This window comes from Carcharhinus amblyrhynchos, chromosome 31 (assembly GCF_965287045.1).
Source record: "Carcharhinus amblyrhynchos chromosome 31, sCarAmb.v2.hapA, whole genome shotgun sequence".
Taxonomy (NCBI): domain Eukaryota; kingdom Metazoa; phylum Chordata; class Chondrichthyes; order Carcharhiniformes; family Carcharhinidae; genus Carcharhinus; species Carcharhinus amblyrhynchos.
In genome coordinates, this window is record NC_137354.1 from 2,607,661 (window position 1) to 2,629,531 (window position 21,871).

Here is a 21,871-nt window from a genome sequence, read left to right on the forward strand (position 1 = left end):
GAAGACTGGTGGGTTTGAACTAGTTACAGGGATACGATAATGAAAGGATTTTAACATTAGGATAAGAATTTAAAAACTGAGGCATAGCCAGGACTGGAGTCGAAGTAGGCTGGTGAGTGTAAAGGTAATGACAGAATGGAATCTGCTTTGAACTGCTTTATGGATGGGTATTATTCAGTTACTCGATACTGGAGTTGTGAGCCCGCTATCTGAAACCAGCCTAATTCTTGTCTCAGACATACTTTTCCAAAGAGAAGGCCAGAGGGCAGCCATAGTTTACTTCTATCCATCTCAAATCAAAGCACTTAGCAATTGTCAATCCACAAGGTCATTCTGGCTACCCGGAGTTAGCTTCCTCACTTGCATGGATCAACTACCAACTGGGCAACCTCACTCCACCATCAGAGGAAAGGTCATCCAGTTATTTAGTGTCCACTAAAACCACGAACAACTTGACAGATGTAGCCCTCCTTCCTAAACCATGTTCAGTGTCTACATCAAGTTAAAATTGTTACCACATATTTATCCAACTAATCCCCCCTAATCAACACATCTTGGGACACAAAGGGGCAATTTAGCACGGCCAATCCACTTAACCTACACATCTTTGGACTGTGGGAGGAAACCTACACAAACACAGGGAGAATGTGCAAACTCCACACAGACACCCAAGGCTGGCTAACGAGCCCCTGGCATTTTAATCTGGAATTCTGTGGACTGGAAGGTTAATCTAAATAATCTAAAATAAAGAGTACAATTATCTCCATGGGGACCTTATCAATGAATACATCGCGGCAGCTCATTGGGAAACTTCAGAGTAGCGCACACCTCTGGGAAATGCTTGTAAATCTTGTTATTCAGCCTGTACCTATAGCTTTTAGAAGAAACAAAATCACAGAAAACAGAAAACAAGGAAAATATTTAACTGCTCAAAAGAAGGTGAGCAACGTATCACCCAATTCTCCTGAAAGAAACATGAAACAAAAGATTTCAACATTTAAATAAGGCCTGAGGGAGACAAAACATCTCAACAAATTCCGAGATGAGGATTCCAACACAGTGTGGATGGGCAAAACAAGACAGGACAGTCAAGTTTGATACAACTTGCAACAAGATGTTCAGAGATATAATTTTGCCACAAGCACTGAAGAACTGTGCACTGTACAGCGGGATGGATCATAGGGCAAAGTGGGATACGCGTATACAGGCACAGTAGCCTTTCGGTTCAATTATTTCTCATCATGGATGGACTTTAGGACATTGAGCTGATTGAGAGAGGCTGTAAATAAATGCAAGTCCATCTTCCCCATCTTAATTTTGCTGTGACCAATGCTAATCAGGGACTGTAAAAATTCTGCTCAAGTTTTTTTTAAAGCAGTTGCAACATCCATGATTGTTTAAAGGGTAGCAAAATAGATTTTAGTTCAAATAGAGCTGTAAACTCACACCGCATAGCAGTTAATGGAATTGTCGCTGAGCACAAGAAAACACAAATGGACACTGAACTAAGAAGCACTCACATTACACCTGCCAAGATATCTCTCACAGGGAATATAAGAAACTTATTCAAAGTTAGACTGTTGCAGTTACTAGTCAGTGAAAGCGTGAGATTAAAGTCAGTCATGACCCCAACTGCAAAACAAAATTTCATTTTGCTGCCACGAATTAAGCTTCCTAGACAGGGCAATGGTGGCCTAGATTGAGTGCTGGCAACACCAGTGAACCTATCAGCGCTCGCTGTGAAACTGACTGCAACTTTGGAAGTTTGCACAATAATGCAGATGTTCAGAAGTTTCTGCCGCTGATTCTGCCCTTCTCCAGAAGGTGCGGTGCTCAGGCCCCTGGAACTGCAATCAATGCAAAATCATTAAACTGGTGACAAGGGTCATTTCTTGCACTAAGTCCACCTATTAAAACCCTGGAAAAACTTGCATTTTGTTAATTAGGTATGATTGATGTAACTGGGTTTTTAAACAGTGACTAATAATTACTGCCAAACACCCTCACTGGTCCTGAAAATCTAATTTGATATTCGCAGAATGACAATTTCTCCTTTAAGATAAACACCTTAGGTTTAGGGCTTCTCAAAAGTTCATTATTTCAACTCTTCAGCTTTCACCCCATGTTTACGTCCCAGTCATTTATTTCACACTCAATAAATATTTAATCAAGAGTGACTTACTGCGTTTATTGTCTGTCAGACTAATATGACTGGCCCTTCTAAATAGCATCATTATTGCTAGAAGCTGGAGAAGGGGTCCCTGACTTTACAACAGATTCAAAAAGAGAAAATCCACCTCTCAGATTCTCATTTCCATGACCAGCAATGACCATGAAAACCTGCCCAATTCCTCAGGCATTTAACTTAAAACTATTTGCCAATTCTACAGGTTCCACAGCAGCAACTGCCATCAGCACTGTTCTGACTGTGTTATATTTAATTCTCAATAAGTCCATCTGTCCGTGTTCCAAAAAATGTCTTCTTGAGAGCTCTCACTTCCTTCAGGGCAGGCTGAATTTTACAACAGAAACGGAGGCCAGATTTCTGGACTATACACTCTGCAGTATATTTGGAAGCAAGATGAAACATTAAATCGCAAAGCATTTTTACTGCAACAGACTTCACCCAGCGTTCACTAACTATTTAGAGTAATGTTCAGCTACTGATAGTAATGTTTGGAACTGAGGCCATTCAGCTGAGTCTGATCTTTTACCTAATTAGATTCCACTGATCTGGTCTCAAAACCTTCAACTGTCTTCACATTCAAAGCCTTGTGGAGGGAATAATTCTAAATTTGCATCAAAGTGCTTCCTGGTTTCCCTGTGAAACAGTCTAGCCTTAAAAATTGTTCCGACGCTCAGCAGCAGAGCAAATTGCTTCACCATATCAAACCCTTTTAATATTTTAAACCTCTCGATCAGATCACTATTCAATCTTATAAACTCAAGGGAATACAAACACAGTGAGTTTACTCAACCTGTCCTTATAATTTAATACGCTTAAGCTCCATTGAAAGTTTATGCCGTGTTGAGTAGAGAGTGTGGTAACAAGAAGAAATGCCAGAACCATACTAGTAGACAGCAATGCACTGGCAAAAGGAAATAGTGACAGCTCAATAAAAAAGAAAGAACCAGAGAAGAGAGAGTATTAGTGGAACAAGTCCAGACATCACAACAGAAAGAAAATACTTCAGTCCAAGTGACACTGCTCAATAAGAAAGGCTGCTTGGTAACAGTACATGGACAATGATACAAATCAGAGACAGACAGAACCACAGCAAGATCAAAAATACCAAGTCTTCATCTTTTTAATAATTTCTCTTGAAAATGCAATTCCCAAATTAAAATATTCTGAAGAATAAACTAACTGCTTCAAATCACCTACATTGCAGTGAATTCAGTAGGGCTCATAGTACTGAAGTCATTCTATCAGAAGCATGCATCCTTTCATGTCCAAATGACAAAGTTGAGGGCACGCAGCAATTCGCTGCAACTATAATTATAATTTCTGATGTTCACTACAATAAAGCAGCGTGCATGCACTGTTTAATCATCTCCTATATCATCAGGAATGGCAGCAATTAATGACTCCTTTCAAGATTAATATCCTGAAATGTATAATTTAAAAGCAAACAAACACCAAATTCTTTCGTATTTTTTGATTGAGATATTTACTCGAATTACAACTAGCTGAAGACAGTACAAACAATGAAAAATTCAAAAGTAAATTCCAGCTGAAAGGGGTAGTTCAGGCAGCAAAGCCGCAGACACTTTCACCATCAAGCTCCATCTTAGCATTCCCAGGTAAATTTGGGATTAAAATCATAAACTCAGGGAAAGAAGGAGTTGGGAAAGGATGGCCAAATTAGTGGGTTCCAAGTGGCTTTGTCAAGTGTACAGAAATGTGACTGGGCGGCATGTTGCGCAGTGGTTAGCACTGCTGCTTCACAGCTCCATGGACGTGGGTTCGACTCCTGGCTTGGGTCACTGTCTGTGTGGAGTTTGCACAATCTTATGGTGCCTGCGTGAGTTTCCTCTGGGTGATCCGGTTTCCTCCCACAGTTCAAAGATGTGCAGGTTTGGTTGATAGGCCATGCTAAAAAAAATTGCCCTTAGTGTCCTGAGACGCGTAGGTTACAGGGATTAATGGGTGAATATGGGGGTAGGGCCTGGGTGGGATTGTGGTCGGTGCAGACTCAATGGGCCAAATGGCCACTTTCTGTACTGTACGGTTTCTACGATTTCTATAAGAAATCCAGAGGCCTCTGACTAAAAGCGATGCCATCCATGATTCAGGGGGAGCAAAGGATGATGAGCAGGAAGTAGGGTTGAGGAGATTGCAGAGATGGGCTTCAGTGTGGCCACTGGAAGATGAAAGGCAGCTGTTTTAATATCTCTATGGTACAGGAGCAAGGACTAACGCAGGTACAAAACTGATGTGAGCAGGACTTAACAGGTGACAGAATGTGGCAGGAATTTGAATCAGGGTGAGGCAAGCTGAGCTCAGGAGGCCTGTGCGGAGAGAGTGAAAGGAGACCTCAAGGGCAGTGGCAGTAAACGTATGTAATGGGGTACAGTCAGAAAGAGACAATATTGCCCAGTCGTCGGCTAAAGATGGGGTTTCAAAGTTAACTCAATCAAACAGGCAACGAGGGAGATGGGGAACCATTTTACCCCCGTGGGTTTCAATGATTGGAACACACTGCTTGAAAGGGCAGTGGAAGCAAACTCAATTGTAGTTTTCAATGGGGAGTCGGATAAATATTTGAAAAAGAAACCATTTGCAGGGCTAATGGGGAAGAACAAGGACTATCTGGATAGCTCTCAAACAACTGACACAAGCACGATGGGCTGAATGGACCCATCCCGAGCTTTATCTTTCTATTAAGACCCGCCCTGTCATTTCAGCTTGAAAGAACTTGAGCAGTCAGGATGGGGGAAATGAAACTTGGAACAAGATGCAATGTGGGAACCAAATGAACAGTTTGCTTTTACAACAGCAATCTCAAAAGCCTTGGTTCATTCCTGATCACAGATCAGACAAGAAATCACCTCAAAGCCCAGTTGCTGACAGAAATATAATTGCCAGTTAGGAACTTTGGTTATTTCCAGTGCTGAGACATAGAACCATTTACTGTTCTATGTCTGTTCCCAAACCAGTGACTTAAAATTACATTGTCCTGCTGGGATATACACATTCAGAGAAAAAGAATGAGCTTGATGAATAACGATCGATTAGGCATGGATTTACATGGGCTATGCCATCAGCATCTCAGCTTGATGACATGATTGTTCTACTAAACTGGGCACTATCACATCACCTGGTCTTGGATATTTAGCAACTCAAAATGGCAACACTTGATGAACACAACTTGATAAATCCACCAAACTGTAATAATCTTAGACTCTCGGCGTGGTAAACAGAAGTCCCATACTAAGCTCTCATCAGGATTTTTCTAATAGCTAATCATCTTACCACCAATTTGAAGGAGCACTAATATCAGTTCAGTTTTTGTGGAGAACAAAAGAAAACTGCCTTCTTTTCCCAAACTTATGCAATGTGCAACAAAGGCAATGCAGGTTAAATTAAACTTGCATTTCTCCACATTTGGCATGAACCTTGGCTCGTGGTTTGTATTCTCACCTCTGAGTCAGAAGGTGTGGATTCAAGTCAGGCTCCAGACACTTGAGCACAAAATGTAGGCTGACACTGCACCACAGTACTGAGGGAGTGCTGCGCTGTTGGAGGTACAAGCTTTTTAATAAGATGTTAAACTCAGGCTCTAACTCCCCTCTCATCTGCCCAAGGTCCTATTTTGATGAACAGGGCTCTCATTAGCATCATGGCCAATATTTGTCTTTTAAATAGCATTGCTAAAACACCATACCCTGCATTATAGCAGTGACCGTGGTTCATAGGTACATTACTTAAGACCTCAGATCATTATACGATTGAAGTAAGTGCAAGTCCTTGCTTTAGATTGCACCAATCCTTGAAATGGAGTTTGAACTCAGAACTCCACCTAACTTGCATATCTGAGAGACAGGAAACCAGAGCACCCAGAGGAAAGCCACGCAGACACAGGGATAACATGCAAGCCCCAAACCGACAGTCACCCAAGGCTGGAATCAAACCCGAGTCCCTGATACTGTGAACCAGCAGCGCAACAACTGTACCATGATTCCACCAAGAGAAGTCTGTCTTACTGGGGGAGATTTCAAACTATAGTTTAGTTAAAAACTGGCTGTCAGGGAGTGGGTGTATTCGGTGAGGGTGCATGGGGTAGTGGAAGGAGGATATTTGTGAGTAAGGTTGATAAGTTAGGAGGATGTATTGTGGGCATTCCGGGCAATGTATTGATGTTGGGGGATGGGGGTAAGGAAAGGGTAGGGAAGAGGAAAGGGCAGGGAGGTGAGGAAAGGTGATGGGAAGGGGCTGCAAATTACTGTGAGATGATGAAGTATTTTAGGGAGCAGGGTAATTTTGTATATTTTCCAGAGGATGTGGACACCACTGACCAGCACAACGTTTATTACCTTCAAACACTGGAGTAGGCCATTCGGCCTGTCGAGCATGCTCTGCCATCCAAACAGGTCATGGCTGATGTGGGGTTATGGGAATAGGATCTGGGTGGGATTGCAGTCGGTGCAGACTCGATGGGCCGAATGGCCTCCTTCTGCACTGTAAGGGTTATATGATCATCAACCTCAATGCCATTTTTCTCCACTATTCCCATTCCCCTTGCTGTCATTCGTATTCAGAAAGCTATCAATTTCTGTCTTCAACATGCTCAATGACTTCCACAATCCTCTCAGCTAGAGGATTCCACAGATTTACCCTCTGTCAGTGTTAAAAATACTCTTCACTTTGTCTACTGGCTCTTGATTCACCAGCCAGGGAAAACATTCCCTCTACAACGATCCTGTCATGCCCTGCGACAATTTTGTGATTGTGGTCAGATGATTAGGAAGCCTAGAGTCTAGTCGCAGAGGGAGGAACGGAGTCCTTGGCCATGGAATTTGCGGATGAACTTTGTTGGAATAATGGTGTCGATGGCTGAGCTGTAATAAATGGGAGTCTGATACAAGTATCCTTTTCTCCAAATATTCCAAGGTTGAGTGTAGGGCCAGGAAGATAGTGTCTGCTGTGAACCTCTCCTTTTTCGAAGCTCCAGAGAACACAAATCCAGTTTGCTCAAAAGACCATCCAACATTCCAGGAATTAGTCTGCTCAACTGCTGTTGCACTCCCCTCTATGGCAGCAGGTGGTGGTGAGTTGCCTTCTTGAACCACTTCCCTTTCCTAATCATTGCATTCATCTCCTAGGTTGCCTGGACCACAACAGTTTGCCTCTCGACCCAACTGGTTCACAGCAGACATCATCTCCCTGCCCCTGCACTCAACCCTGGATGCTATAGTTAAGAAAGCCCACCAACACCTCTACTTCCTCAGGAAACTTGACATGTCAGCTACAACTCTCACCAACTTTTATACATGCACGATAGAAAACATCCTTTCCAGATGTATCACAGTTTGGTATGGCTCCTGCTCTGATCAAGACCGCAAAAAGCTAAAAACATCATGAACACAGCCCAGGCCATCACACAAACCACCCTTCCATCCATCGACTCCACATATACACTCCGCTGCCTTGTGAAAGCAGCCAACATCATCAAGGACTCCACACACTGGACATTCTCTTTTCCACCTTCTTCCATTGGGGAAAGCATACAAAAGTCTATGAAGAGTATGCTTTGTCTGTATAGTACATAAACACTTTTCACGAGTTTCACTTCATGTGACAAAAACAGCTTCTTCCCTACTGCCATCAGCCTTTTGAATGGATCCATCTTATGAGGGGGGCGGTGGGGGAGAGTGGGGGGGGTGGTGGGGGAGAGTGGGGGGGGTGGTGGGGGAGAGTGGGGCAGATGGGGCGGGTGGGGGGGGCAGTGGGGGGGGGAGTGGGGCGGGTGGGGGAGAGTGGGGCGGGTGGGGGAGAGTGGGGCAGTGGGGGGAGAGTGGGGCAGTGGGGGGAGAGTGGGGCAGTGGGGGGGGGGAGAGTGGGGCAGTGGGGGGGTGGGGGGGAGAGTGGGGCAGTGGGGGGGTGGGGGGGAAGAGTGGGGCAGTGGGGGGGTGGGGGGGAGAATGGGGCAGTGGGGGGGGTGGGGGGGGGAGTGGGGGCATATGAGAGATTATTATCAGGGGAGGGGTGCACGGTGACCGGGCGGAGGCCCCGCGGGGACTGAGGCCCTGTCAGGGCGGCTCCGGGAGGAAAGGCTGAGCTCGGGGCCTGAGGGGAGCGGAAGCAGCAGCGGCGGCGGCGGCCGTACCGCCTCCCCCGTCCTTCCCTCCCCCTCTCCTATCGGGCTGTCTCCGGGCCCTTCCTCTCGGCCTGTTCCCTTTCCCCAGACAGGCCCCGCTCCCTCCCCTGGGCCAGGCCTCTCTTCCCGGGCTGGGGTTTCTCTTGGGCCTTTCTCCCGGGGCCGGGTCCCTCGCTTTCCCGGCTCGGGTCTCTCGCTCCCCCCAGGCCTCTCCCCTAGGCCGGCCCGGATCTCTCACTCACCAGCCTCTCGGTATCTCCGGCGCTGCCACGTCCCCGCTCCTTCGGCCTCACGCACCGACGTGATGACGTAAACAGACCCCGCCCTCTCCCACGGACGCCTTGTTCCCGGATGCAGGGCGGGGTGGAGGGGGCCGGGGGGGAGGAGCAGACACCGCCCCCCCCGCCCCCCGCCCCTCTCCCCGCCCCGCTCCCCGCCCCCCCCTGGAGAAGGCCGGGGGCGGGGCTGGGCCACTCGGCCAGTCACTGCGGCTCACTCCTGTTCCTCCTGGGACCAAGGGACGAATAACCAATCACGATTCAGATCAGGCTGTCAGTCACAGAATGCCTGCCAATCGCTGTTGAGCAAAGGGGCGGATCCCAAACTGGGCTGTGCTCAGGCCATTCAGCCCAGCCAGTGGGTGCTGTCCCACAGTCAGAGGGGAGATTTGTCCCCAGATACAATGGGATATTTTATATATTTCTCTCCTGAGTTAGCTCAGATCTCATTCAGCCTGAGATATTTGCGCATGACAGAGATTTACAGATTGTTACTGTACAGAAAGAAGCCATTCATTCCATTGTGACTTTGCCTGTTCTTTCAAATTGTTCCTGATAATAATCATTTGAAATTGTTATTCAATTCACCTCACTTTCACAGAAGATATCCAGTGTAAACCTTTCACTGTCAAAGTTAAATGTGAGTTACTAGGCAGCTGGCCACATGCATCTTCACTACCATAATAACTCCATGAAGAGGCAAACCAGGAATCAACTTATATCAAATACAGTTCATGTTGAATGAAGATAAATATAATTATTTGCATAGATCAGCTCATGAGGTTTAGTCGGACAACACATAAATAATGAGGAAGTTTAGAGGAAAATAGGTGCACAGGAAAAAACGTTTTATGGATGACCATCATGTCATTTAAATGATTTCTGGCCTCAAACGCCAGGGCTTTTTTCATTCTTTCATGGGACGTTGGCATCGCTGGCAAACTAAGAAGTCTCACAACACCGCCTTGCAAATCCAGGCAAGTCGTGGGGGTTACAGATAGTGTGACATAAACACAAGATCCCGGTTGAGGACAGCAAAATCTCACTAACTGTCCTGTCTGGCAACAATACACACCTCTTTAACCTGTGCTTAATGCTCTCTCCACTCATTGTCTGTATCTTTAAGACTTGATTAGCTGTAAAGACTCACATTCCAATCATTCTGTAAGTTGAGTTTGTGTCTTTATATGCCCTGTTTGTGAACAGAACTCCCACTCACCTGACGAAGGAGCAGCACTCCAAAAGCTAGTGGCTTTTGTTACCAAATAAACCTGTTGGACTTTAACCTGGTGTTGTGAGACTTCTTACTGTGTTTACCCCAGTCCAATGCCAGCATCTCCACATCATTGCTGGCAAAGCCAGCATTTGTTACCCATCCCTAATTACCCTTGAAATGAGTGGCTTGCGAGGTGTCTGCGGAGATATCTAGACTAATTTTCTTTCTTAAGGACATTAGTGAGCCAGATTTTCACAATAGTCAATAGCTTTATGTTCCAGAATTTATTAATTTAAACTCTACCAGCTGCCATGTAGGAATTGAACCCATGTCACCAGGGAGAGTAAACGGGGCCTCTGGATTACTAGTTCAGTGATATTACCACTACACTACCATCTTCCCTTGATGTTCTCAGTCAGAAGACTGGATTCAAGTCCTGTTGGGTTCAAATTCTATTGACGGAGCAGTTAAACTAGGCTGAACATTCAGGGCAGTCATGTGGAAGTGCTGTATTGTCCTTCAGTTTAGCTACAATTATCCAATATGAAAAGAATAATGAACCCTTGACTTCTACCTGCCCACACCATCTCCCCTTTACCAAACACATTGTTGTCAAAAGCCTTCCCTTCTACCTGAAAGGAAGAACTAGCAATTATATAGAAACTTATTAATGCATGAGATGTGGATGTCGCCGGTAAGGCCAGCATTTATTGCCCATCGCCAATTCCCCTTGAGAAGATGGTCTTGAATTCCTACAGTCCATGTGCTATACTTGCTGTTGGGAAGCATGTACTCGTATTTTGACAGTGAAGAAACAGTGTTATTTTCCATGGCATGTGGCTTGGAGGAACTTGCAGGCAGCGGTGTTCCCATGCACCTGCTGCTCATGTTGGTCTAGTTGATAGAAGTCACGGGAGAGCTGTTGTCTTTCAGGACCTCAGGACCTCCTAAAGTGCTTTACAGCCAATGAAAAGTGTTGTCACATTCAGTAATTCAGAACCTCATCAAAAAGCTGTCACCTCTGTCTATAGTTAAGCCCACCAACGCCGCTACTTTCTCAGAAGACTAAGGAAATTTGGCATGTCAGCTACGACTCTCACCAACTTTTACAGATGCACCAAAGAAAGCATTCTTTTTGGCTGTATCACAGCTTGGTATGGGCTCCTGCTCTGCCCAAGGTTGCAAGGAACTACAAAAGGTCGTGAATGTAGCCCAATCTATCACACAAACCAGCCTCCCAACCATTGACTCAATCTACACTTCCCACTGCCTTGGAAAAGCAGCCAGCATAATTAAGGACCCCATGCACCCTGGACATTCTTTCCTCCACCTTCTTCTGAGGGGAAAAAGATACTAAAGTCTGAGGCCATGTACCAACCGACTCAAGAATAGCTTCTTCCCTGCTGCTGTCAGACTTTTGAATGGACCTACCTCGCATTAAGTTGATCTTTCTCTACATCGTAGCTATAGCTGTAACGTACATTCTGCACTCTCTCCTTTCCTTCTCTATGAACGGTATGCTTTGTCTGTAGAGCACATAAGAAATAATACTTTTCACTGTATATTAATACATACGACAATAATAAATCAAATCAAATGTCAGCCTACATTATGTGCCCAAACCGCTGGACTAAGACATTCATTTGTGCTTCTAGTGTATGTTACTTTGCCTGTGATGAGTTTATATGTTCATCCTGTTCTGAGAAATTAATAAGTCAGGAGTTAATTTTTTTTCCTTATTTATTCATGGGATTTGGATGCTGGCAACACCAACATTTGTTGCCCTTCCCTGGTTGTCCTTGGACTGATTGGCTTGCTAGCCCTGTTCAGAGGGCAGTAAAGAGTCTGGAGTCACATGTAGACCAGGCCAAGTAAGGATGGAAAATTTCCCTCCCTTAAGGGCATTAGTGAACTAGATGGGTTTTTACAACAATCAATGACAATTTCATGATCATCATTACTGAGACTAGTTTTATTTGCCAGATTTATTAATTGTGTTTAAATTCTACCATCTGCTATGATAGAATCATGATAGGAGTTTTAGTCTGTACTTTTGAATTATTAGTCCAGTGACATGACCATTACATCACCATCTCTCAGACAAGTAGCTTGTCTCATTGATAATACTCAGTGATTGGTGGCAGTGCTAATGACTAATCAGTCACAGGACACACTCAACACAGATAGTGGGAGGTTAATTTGGAAAATAGTTGACTGACAGACTTGACACGATACAGTGCTTTGTGTACATTGCAAGGTTCTGACCTGGCTACAGAGAGAAGCAGCCTGGATAATGCACTCTCACATCATCATTTCAGTTTAACCCCATGTGGATTAAGTATCCACTCAGTTATTAGAATAAGTCTGGAAATTGGGTTTGAGCATGGTCTGTTAGATACACTCACCTATTTAATGTACATTGTTTTTGTTGGTCACAAAAATCTCTGGTGTTGACTTAAATGTTTGGAGGTAAATGCATTTTCACTCAGAACCTCCGAACACCCATGAGATGATCTTTACAGCACTTCCATTTCAACACCCTAGTGTAGAGTGTGCTTCTGAGCAGAATCAGTGCAATTCAAGACAGACAATGTCAGCAAGTGATAGAACCTATGCAAAGTGAAATCATTGTCTTTGACCTTCAACAGATATACAAATCTTAATTCACTATTCTCCCCTCATCATCTTTTTCTGAGTGAATTTATTTTACAATGATTTGATTTGATTTATTATTGTCACACGTGTCAGTATGCAGTGAAAAGTATTGTTTCTTGCATGCTACACAGACAAAGTTCTTAGAGAAGGAAACAAGTGCAGAATGTAGTGTTACAGTCATAGCTAGGGTGTAAAGAAAGATCAACTTAATGCGAGGTAGGTCCATTCAAAAGTCTGACAACAGCAGGAAGAAGCTGTTCTTGAGTCGGTTGGTACATGACCTCAGATTTTTGTATCTTTTTCCCAAATGAAGAAGGTGGAAGAGAGCATATCCGGGGTGCATGGAGTACTTGATTATGCCGGCTGCTTTGCTGAGGCAGCAGGAAGTGTCGGCAGAGTCAATGGATGGGAGGCTGGTTTGTACCTTGGCAGGGAAACAAATCTTAATTCACTATTCTACTCTCATCATCTTTTTCTGATTGAGTTTATTTTACAATGAGAACATACTGAATGATCTAGATCTCTAAAAATTAGCCTTAAAATAATACAATTGAAATTCAAGACAAAAATACAGAATTCTGGAAAATCTCAGCAGGTCTGGCAGTGCCGACTGCTGTCTCTCATGTCCGGTGGCCTCCTTCTGCACTATAATCATTCATTGGTTCTATGATAAAAGAAAACAGAATGAGAATATGGAGATCTAAAAGTGTGGAAGAACCAGTAATTTCGTCAACAGTTCATTAATTCAGACACAGATCCAGTGGAAACACCCTGGGATGTGAGGGCCAGCAGTCAGCATGGCACACAGTTGCCAGACCTGCTGAGATTTTCCAGAAGTCTGTGTTTGTTTCAGATTCCAGCATCTGCAGTATTTTGCTTATTTTAGATGACAAGAGAGAGCTGAGCCAAGGTTTGGAATTTACTACAGGTGAATGGCATTCCTGGTGGAAGATTAAAGAACTCACAATGGAGTCTTTGCCTCAGTATTTAGCATCCTCCTCCCCCTGTTGAATTGTCATGGAGAAGGGAGAACCATAGAACCCCTACGGAAGGTACAGAAGGTACAGAAAGAGGCCATTCAGCCCATCGAGTCTGCACTGACCACAATACCACCCAGGACCTATCCCCATAACCCTACATGTTTTACCCAATAATCACTCTAACCTACACATTTCTGGACACAAAGGGACAACATTTGCATGGCCAATCAACCTAACCCACACACTTTTGGATTGTGGGAGGAAACCGGAGCACCCAGAGGAAACCTATGCAGACATGAGGAGAATGTGCAATCTCCACACAGACAGTGACCCAAGCTGGGAATTGAACCCAGGTCCCTGGAGCTGTGAAGCAGCAGTGCCAACCACTGTGCTACCATGCCATGTGGAGCTCAAGTTCAAAGTTGTGGCTTGGTGTACAACAGGATATTCAGGTCTGAGTGGTTTTAGTGACGTCCCCATCATTGTAGAGGTTTGTCAGAGTCTATGAAACCCCCTTGGCCAGTATGGCTAACACCCCTCTCCACATGATATCCCAGTGTATCATGATGTTATAAAGCTTGGAGAGGAATGAAATGATGGTTCCCACAACATTGCTGTTCTTGTCCTTCTGGCTGCTGGAGTTTGAGGAGAGGGGGTTGTGGAGGATTCTGCCCTTTATGAACTGTGTGAAATTTCTCTCCTGAACAGTAGAAATATTTACAACTGGGGGCTTGTAAATGGTTCACATGTTGGAGCTTTCAACATAAGACTGCAACATTTCAATAGGCAATTTCTCAAGGGCAGCTCGGAATAGTCAATAAATACTGGCAGGCCAGCAACACACATGTCCCACAAGTGAACAAAAAATAATTACCATAACTCCTCATTATCTCCGTGTTTCGGAAGTGTCAGTTGTGAATCATAGAATCTCACAGTGCAGAAAGAGGCCATTCCGCCCATCAAGTTTACACTAACCCCAATCCCACCCTAGCCCCATCCCCACAACCCCATGCATCTACCCTAGCTAGTCACTCTGACACTAAGGGGCAATTTAGCAAGGCCAATCCACCTAACCCGCACATCTTTGGACTGTGGGAGGAAACTGGAGCACCCGGAGGAAACCCACGCAGACACGAGGAGAATGTGCAAACTCCACACAGACAGTGACCCGAGTCGGGAATCGAACCCAGGACCCTGGGGTTGGACTAACACTCTCACCTCTCACTCAGAAGGCCAAAAGATTGGGCACAAAAAGCCAGGATGACACGTCAGTGCCAGTACTGAGGGAGTGCTGCACTGTCAGAGGTGCCGTTTTATTTTAGTTTCCAAAAGAGATTTCCAAAAATCAAAAATGTTTTCTGTAGATGTTGTGCAGCAGTAATTTGCATGCAGCAAGTTACTAATGAATGCGTGTGAAATGTTCTTGGATGGCGTGTGAAAAATAAAGGTTATTCCCAAAGCCAATTTCAATTCAATATAAAATCTTGAACGGGACCAGCAATGTTCCTTCACAAATCAACAGCCCCCAAACTCTGAGATATCTTCAAACTGTAACATTCAGCTGGGAGACAGAGCTGGGCACACTGTACTGACAGCTCAGACATGATCTTATTGCTCTTGGTTCTGACATGATAAACAGGACCAAAAGAGTTTTTTGTCCACTTTCTTTCAAGTCTGGGACACCCATTCGCAATTACCTTTCAGATATTTCCATAGCGCTGCTCTGAGATTGACGCAACATGTGTTGGAGTCTGGCTTTGGACCAAGACAGGATCGAGTCCCTGATGTTAACTCCGGCACTGCTGCACAAGTCACACAGGAGACTCCCAGAGTCAGCAAGCAGCCAGCTCGGAGCCTGAAGTGAATAATGGCGAGGATCAGAGCGATGGAAAACTCTCAGGGACCCCCAGTGTGCTGAAGGGCAGCAGGACAGGCGATGGGGACCACTAAAGAGGCGCTCATCACCCTCGCTGGTGGAGCGCCCTGGGGCTTCAGGCTTCAGGGAGGATCCCAGCAACACAATCCTCTGCAAGTCTCTAAGGTAGGAGAGCACTGCGACCATTGATAGCCCGGCCAGAGAGAGATTTCCAGAAACTCGCAGAGAGAGACCCGCAGAGAGAGAGAGAGAGAGAGAAACCAGAGAGAGAGAGAGAGAGATCCCAACTGGAGAGAGACCCTCAGAGAAAGAGAGCTCAGAGAGAGAGAGCTCAATCAATGACCCCAAATAGTCCCAGAAAGAGACCACCCAGGCCCCCTACTTAGACTCCCCAAAGAGTCAGACCACAGAGAGAGAGAGAGACAGAGCAAAAGACCCCAAATGGAGAGACACCCTCAGAGAGAGAGCCCAGAGAGAGAGACCCTCAGAGAGAGAGAGAGAGAGACCCTCACAGACAGACAGAGAGAGAGCGCTCAATGACCCCAGACACCCCCAGAAAGAGGGCTGAAAGAGGTCTGTAAGTAGGGGACTACTTAGAGACCCCACAGAGAGAGACTTCAATCAGTGTGAGACCCCAATCTGAGAGAAACTCCAGAGACCCACATGGTGGAACTCTCCTGGGGAAAATGAACAGCAAGAATCAATGTCTGGCCTTGTCTACACTAATTATCAGATGTTAATTTGTTCTGATCACTGTGCATGTTCCAGTCTGAAAGAGAATTGACCCAGGTCTTGTTCAATTGATTTAAAGTTTCCCCAATTTGATCTCAAGATTCCTGGAGTAAAAAAATGGAGAGTCAAGCATTTGGAAATTTGTAGATAAACTAAGTTTAATATTGAACAACCTGGAGTGCAAATAGCAGAGTTTCTAAGAGTGGGATAGAGTCAGGATTCACAAACACCAGATCGTTTTACACTGCTGGTGATATCCATGGCTCCGACAGACTAATCTCCAAACTGTTCCTGTCCATTTCAAGCTCAGTCTTTTTTTAACCCTTTTTACCCATGATTACACAGCTTGGGCAATTGATTGCAGTAAATTTCTTTTGGATATATTTCAATGAAAACCTTCTCTTGCACTGATCATGTGTCTGAGTGATTAATGGAGGAATGCTCACATACTTGGTGAAGGGGAGAAGATGGTGTGGAATGAATCAATGTCAGATTGAATCAAACTCTTCACTCCATCAAACTGGAGCTCACAACATGAACACATTCAGGTTCCAAAAGACAGAGTCACCAACAAATCTTTTCTGAGCTGATTGACCATTCTGGAATATAATGAAACAAAATGTTTTAAGTGCTCCTAAATTCTTACGTTACAAACTGTCGGTGTCTTTCCATCTACTTAAAATAATGGACAGTACATTATAACAGTGATAACACTTCAAAATGCCTTTCATTGGCTGTAAGTCACAGTTAAGACATCCTGAGGATGTGAAAGACACTATAGAAATGCAAGTCCTTCCTTTGGACCCTGAGTTATTATTATTGTTGTAAATCTCTGTAGCTTGGTGATTGCTAGGCTTCTGTCTCTCGTTATAGGTCAAGTTAACTCAAGGTCAGAAACAAATAGAATGGTTCACAACCATCATTCATAGTTACAAAATATGTCCATTTTCTCACTGAATATCCATTGTTTTTGCCAGAAAAATAATGGTTTGGATTATTGGATGTAGATATAAATGTATGTATTCATCCCAGATGGCAAATCCCAAACCATTTCTGATTCCATTATTCAGATTGGTATTTGATTTAGTACTCGGGCAAACACACATTCATTCACATAGACAGCGCAGGCACAACAGACTGAATGGCCTCTTTCTGTATCATTCTGTGATTCTAAAATGACTGGATTCGTCACCCACCTGGAATTGTGATCGATGATAATATAGTTTGCTGCAATTATTCCAACATTGGAGTCTGAGCTGACACACAGATTGGAATAAACTCATTAATGCCAAGTGGGAGATTGTGACAAGTTATGAGGTGACAATTGTGCATTCACATTATTCCTAGTTGGAATGAAAGCACTTTAAAGGACTGATCACATGACATCCTGATAATGTCATCGGCCATTTGTGTGGGCAAAGGCAAACGGGCAGTCTATCCTAACAGCCGGTAGAGTAAACACCTTTCTAATAAAACTCTTGTTTGTTTGCGGCTTTGTGGTCTGCCAGCTAATCCTTCAAAAATACCACAAAGAAAACTGGTGACAAGGTGGATGATCCACGCTGTGCACACTGGAAAAAGAATTGCAGAAATCTGGTGGAACAAGAGAAAAAGTTGTTGGTCCATGCTGCAGATATCCAGAAAGACTTAAGAAGTAAAAAAGACATTGCTGATCAAAGCTGGTGACTGATAGGTACCGAACAACAGGAGCAGCCATTGACGGAACCAAAATTTAAACAAAAACAGAGAAACAACATTGAAAAGAGGCTCACCATGTGTTCCATTTGGAAAGATCTGGAGCAGTACAGGGAGCATTGTGAGTTGCAAGTACCCTGCAACAACCAGTTTAGAGCTGGTAATGTAGAAAAACTCAGAAGGGAACAGGCTGACCTCAGAGGTACCTTGTTTGAAAAAAGAAGCGTGGTAGAGCTAAAGCAAAAGACTTTCAAGAAACATGCCATTGTCTCTAATGGGGAGCAGGGAAACATGACAGAGATCTCAATCAAATTAAAGATTAAATACAAAAGTCAAGCAAGATACTCGAAAGCTAAGTCAGTGCCATGTGCAATCAGGCCTAAGGTGGAAGCAGAATTAGAGTGCTGGTCAAGATGGGAGTCTTCAATCTGATGAATGTGAGTGATTGGGCCATTTCGATAGTACCCGTGATGAAGTTAGATGGATTGATATACATTTGTAGTGATTTGAAGGTCACTATCAATCCAGTACTGTGTGCACAGCAGTGTCCTCTGCCCCTGATTGAGGAGTTATTCCCAGGTTGACTGGAGACCAACATTTCAGAAAAATTGACCTTAGTCAAGCTTATCTTCAGGTGACTGTGGATTCAGATTCACAGCAATATTTGTGACACACAAAGGACTATTCAGGTATAAAGGGTTTCCATTTAACATCATGTCTACACCTGTGTTGTTCCAATGGGATCCAAGTGTATTAGAAGGAGTCCATAAGAACATAAGAAATAGGAGCAGGAGTCGGCCATCTAGCCCTTTGAGCCTGCCCCGCCATTCAATAAGATCATGGCTGATCTGAAGTGGATCAGTTCCACTTTCCCGCTTTCTGCCCATAACCCTAATTCCCTTGTCTGTCAAAAACCTATCTACCCGTGACTTAAATATATTTAGCGAGGCAGCCTCCACCACTTCAACAGGCAGAGAATTCCAGAGATTCACTACCCTTTGAATGAAGAAGTTCCTCCTCAACTCCGTTCTAAACTGCTCCCCCCTTATCTTGAGGCTGTGCCCTCTAGTCCTGCTATCCTTTCTGAGCGGGAAGAATTTCTCTACCTCTACACTAACCATCCCCTTCATTATCTTATACGTCTCTATAAGATCCCCCCTCATCCTCCTAAACTCCAACGAGTATAGACCCAATCTATTTAGTCTCTCTTCATAGTCCAACCCCCTCATCTCCGGTATCAGCCTCGTGAACATCCTCTGCACTCCCTCCAAGGCCAATATATCCTTCCGCAAGTGCAGTGACCAAAACTGCACACAGTACTCCAGCTGTGGCCTCACCAGTACCCTGTACAGTTGCAGCAAAACCTCCCTGCTTTTATATTCTATCTCCCTCGCTATAAAGGCCAGCATTCCATTCGTCTTCTTGATCACCTGCTGCACCTGCAGACTGGGTTTTTGCGACTCATGCACAAGGACCCCCAGGTCCCTCTGCACCGTAGTATGCTGCAGCTTTTCACCCTTTAAATAGTAATCCCTCCTACTATTATTTCTGCCAAAGTGGATAACCTCACACTTGCTAACATTGTACTCCACCTGCCAGGTCCTTGCCCACTCACTCAGCCTATCCAGATCCCTCTGCAGATTTCCACACCCTCCGCACAATTTCCTGCAGCTACATCGGGACACTAAGATACTGACCAACAGGAATAAGTACTCCAAATCTCCAAATCAGGATGTGATGTCCTGATGACATCATTGGCCATTTCGATGGGCACTCTACCTTAAATTTAAAGTTTATTTAATAGTATCACAAGTAGGCTTGCACTAACACTGCAATGAAGTTCCTGTGAAAACCCCCTAGTTGACACACTTTGGCACCTGTTCGACTACACTGAGGGAGAGATTAACATGGCCAATGGACCTAACCAGCACCTCAATAGCCTGTAGAGTAAATCCTCTCTCATAAAACTCTGTCTGTATCTTTGTGATCTGCAAGCTTATCCTTCAAAGGTATAACAATTTATTTGTAGAAATACTTCAGGTCCCAGACCACTGTGTCAAAACTACTGTCTTTTCAGGTCTACAAAGTAAGCTGTCTTGGTTACAGGTACACTGGCAAATTTTGGAAATAACTGACAAACTTGTGAAAACAATTTCAGTTCTACACCAATGTTATTGCATTTCTAAATTTGGTCCTCTTTGACCAATACTGTTTAATTGTCAACGTATAACTCAACAACATATTGTCACAACTTAAAATTAAAGTTAAAAAACAAAATTAAAAGCAAATAACTATTTGCATTTAAATGGGACCTTTTACAACAGCTATGGCATAGTGGTAACGTCACTGGGATAGTAATCCTCAGATCCAGATTTAGGGGACATAGGTTCAAATCCTGCCGTGGCAGCTCCTGGAAAATAAATCTGCAATTGATAGATTAGTTTCAGTAATAGTGACTATTATATTATCATTAATTGTTGTAAAATCTCACCAGATTCCCTGACATCCATGATGGAAGGAAATCTGCTGTCTTTACTTGATCTGGCTTACAAAAGCCTCCAATCCAAGGCAAGCTGGCCAATTAGGGATGGCTGACGCTTGCCAGTGACACCCACATCCCAAAAAACTTTAGGCCTTGGGACGTAGTTCTGTAGTGTAGACTCTGTTGTAATTTACACAGAGCAAGCTCCAACTAAGCAACAGCATGAATATGGCCAGATCATCTGGTTGTGTGATGCTGAATCAGTGATAAATATTGGGCAGGGCTATTAAATTAAACTAAGTACTGACAATGTTCTAATATTGATGGCAGAAACTGTCATGCTGTCTCAGGGATGGCTACAAGGAGCAGAGTAACATTGCCTCTGAGTTCGAGTGGGACTGGGAGGAAACGTCATCATTTTCAGAGGGAGATAAAGTAGCAGAGGGGGACACAGTTATAGAGACAAAAAAAGAGTGGGGGAAGGGGCTGTGATCAGGAGAGCATTTTCAGAGGAAATTGGTGAAAAAGTTCTCAGCAGGATTTGTAATGTAGCAATGGGATTGTAGCAATCTTTTGGCCAGCATACATTTATAGTTAGAAATCACGATAAAATGAAGTTACAGCTTCACATTGTATGGAATGCATTTGAGAGTGGTGTGTGTTGACTAAATAGATCTATTGTATCTATGGAAACATTTCATGCAACAGATTCGTTAATCTCTTTTATAAAAGATGGTTGATGGTTTAAGGAAGCTGCAGTTTTTTTTTGGGGGTAGAGTTAAGACAATCTGGTGCCTGGCTTAGGCAAGAGAACAATGGAAACCGTAGCCTTAATTTAACATAATTTAAAGAAATTCAGAAATGGAGGCTTGGTTTGAGATGCAGGTTAGTTTAGCAAAAACAGAAATTCTAACCTCATTTTGTTTAAAATTAGGACTAACTGAGAGGTTGTTCTATCATATAATTCAGGAGGAAATGCCCTTGTTTTTCCAAAGAGTTTATAATCAGTGAAATGTGCAGACTTGTTGATTGATGTGACACTGGAACTTGTTGTGAAAATATGAATCCTTTGGTGCAACATAAGAAATAAGAGAGTGCATAGACTACATGGTCCATCTTACCTACTCTGCCATTCATTCTGACCATGGCTCATTGTGGTGATTGTCTCTTTCAGAGCAACACAGCAGAAGAGGGACACCTGGCTTGGGGGGGGTCCAAACAGGACCGAGAGTGGGTAATCATACTGGGGAGGTGGTGGGGTAGGGGGGAGCTCTCTCTTAGACAGAAAACATCAAGAAGGCATATATGGACTGGAGCAGCTGGTGGAGTACTCCAGGGCAGCTTGGGGGGGTGCTTCAGGGCAGCTCAGGGGGTGCTGGCCTTTGTACAGTTTTTCCAAATTAATAAATACCTCTAGTATTCCTGACTAAGTCTGTGAGCGTGTAACAGTATACCAATCCTCTGCCTCAACTCCGTTTCCCTGCCCACTCTCCTTATCTCTTGGTTCCAAGTGATTGAAAAACCGACTGTCTGACCAGAAATTTAAGTACTGTATTAAACAAATGCTATAAAGCGAATTCTAAATTGAATTGCAATCATTAGTATGAGGTCATGTGTGCCAGTTTTCAAACCGATA

The 21,871-nt window shown here is 44.0% G+C and overlaps 2 protein-coding genes across 5 annotated transcripts in view; one reads left to right on the forward strand and one right to left on the reverse strand.

Moving 5' to 3' along the window:
* LOC145360367 (protein transport protein Sec24C-like) overlaps nt 1–8,653 on the reverse strand; it is a 73,783-nt gene extending 65,130 nt beyond the window's left edge. For 3 of the 4 annotated variants that reach the window (XM_080215542.1, XM_080215541.1, XM_080215539.1), the window contains exon 1: nt 8,564–8,653. The gene's annotated coding sequence lies outside the window, so the exon portion shown is untranslated. Of the gene's footprint in view, nt 1–5,646; nt 5,740–8,563 lie in introns of all 4 variants that reach the window. The other variant, XM_080215540.1, reaches the window with a different exon arrangement.
* Nucleotides 8,654–15,223: 6,570 nt separating this feature from the next.
* Nucleotides 15,224–21,871, forward strand: part of LOC145360365 (synaptopodin 2-like protein) — a 43,905-nt gene continuing 37,257 nt past the window's right edge. The window contains exon 1 of the mRNA XM_080215538.1: nt 15,224–15,491. Coding sequence (XP_080071664.1) covers nt 15,387–15,491 — 105 coding nt within the window. The 5' untranslated portion in view covers nt 15,224–15,386. The remainder of the gene's footprint in view (nt 15,492–21,871) is intronic.